Consider the following 1,550-nt stretch of genomic DNA (forward strand, 5'->3'; position numbering starts at 1 on the left):
CGTGGACGGGCGGCTCTACAGCGAGCTGCTGCGGCGCATCTGCCAGCGCGGGGCGGCCCCGGCCGAGGCGGCGGCGGAGCTGCTGCGCCGCGTCCGCTGCCGCGACCACGAGGCCGTCCCGTTCGACGTGTTCCGCTACGGCGTCCTCACCTGCTGCGTCCTGCTGGAGTTCGCGGCCAAGGCGGACGCGCTGTTCGCCGTCCTGGGCGCTGGGGACTCGGCGGACACCCGGCTGTGCCAGGCTGTGCTGCGGGCGCTGGAGGACGCGCTGGGCGCCGGGCACGGCTCTCGGCCCGGCCGCTACCTGGAGGCCGGCTCTAGGCTGGGCCCCGACAGGCTGGCGCTGGCCATGGACCAGGCGCTGCAGGAGAGGAAGCTCGGCTCCTCCATGAGCAGGGAGGAGTTCCTGCGGAAAGCCACCGCCCTGTTCATAGCCAAGGTGAAGCCCGTGGAGTGATGCCGGGTGGGAGCAGCGCTGGCTGCAGCCACTGCTGGCCCTGCGGGGCCCCCCTCCAAGCTGGACGGCGAGCACGGGGCGTTGGCTGGGCGCTGGCTGGAGAGCCCTGGTCTGCCCAACAAGACGTTCCCGGTTTCCATGCTCCCTGCTCTGTTCTGACGGTGCCCAGCAGCTCCGTGTCTGTGCGTGCAGCCTTTCCCAGGTGTGACTCCTCTGGCCCAGCTGCATTGGAAGATCCCTTTTGGGTGTTATCCAGGACTGACGTGGAGGCTGTGACCCGTGAAGCTGCTTTGGGCAGTGAAATGGTCCAGAAGGAACAAAGTGTGGGGCTGGGCTGTGGCTGCACAAGGGCAGTTGGGGCAGGCTAATGTGGTTTGGGATGTGGAATGCAGGCTCTGGATGAGACACATCCCCTTCCCCCGGGACCAGCTGCCTGTCAGGCTAGGGGTTATTTATTTAAACTTGTCTGATCATTATTTATACTGTTCAATTCCTGGTTTGCTGTAAAACATTAAAGCTTTTTTATTATTTTTTAGTGGCCAGTTTCTTACTTTCTAGCAGCGTGAAGTGCCAGAATGAGCTGCAGAAGTGGCAGATCCGTGAGGCGAGCTCCGTGCTCAGGGCTTACTGTTGTCAGCAGGTGCCGGACTGCGGAGCACCTGAGTGTGGAAGAGCCGGTGGGAGGATCCCCGCAGGCTCGGGATGTTGTGCTGGGCGGATGTTCTGCTCCCTGCAGGCAGGACGTGGCGCTGGTCTGGGTGAGGCTGCGGGTGGCGGCTCCTGACTCAGGCACAGCTGACGGGATGTGACACAAAGGGAGGTGCGAGCCGGGGATGCCGGAGGCATCGTTCCGCCGCGGCCGTGCCAGGAGCAGCCTCTGCTCCTGTTGCAGGTGCGGCCCTGGCAGCGCTGTGAGTTGTCACACAGGTGTGGCACCTGCAGGCTGACCCGGGGCTGCGCTCCGGGCCGGGATTCTGTGCTGGCGAGCCCGGGGGCGGCTGCCGATCGCTGGATTCTCTCGGTGGGACCGGGAGCGCCGCGGGCACCGGCGGGGCCGCCCCGCCCTCCGCCTGCCCCGCCCCGCGCTCTGATT

The 1,550-nt window shown here is 65.9% G+C and overlaps 1 protein-coding gene across 1 annotated transcript in view; it reads left to right on the top strand.

Annotated features, from left to right (window-relative positions):
• TPGS1 (tubulin polyglutamylase complex subunit 1) overlaps positions 1-992 on the top strand; it is a 1,652-nt gene extending 660 nt beyond the window's left edge. The window contains exon 2 of the mRNA XM_033520113.1: positions 1-992. This exon is cut by the window's left edge and continues 96 nt beyond it. Coding sequence (XP_033376004.1) covers positions 1-457 — 457 coding nt within the window. The 3' untranslated portion in view covers positions 458-992.
• Positions 993-1,550: the final 558 nt, after the last annotated feature.

The sequence above is a fragment of the Parus major genome, chromosome 28 (assembly GCF_001522545.3).
Source record: "Parus major isolate Abel chromosome 28, Parus_major1.1, whole genome shotgun sequence".
Taxonomy (NCBI): domain Eukaryota; kingdom Metazoa; phylum Chordata; class Aves; order Passeriformes; family Paridae; genus Parus; species Parus major.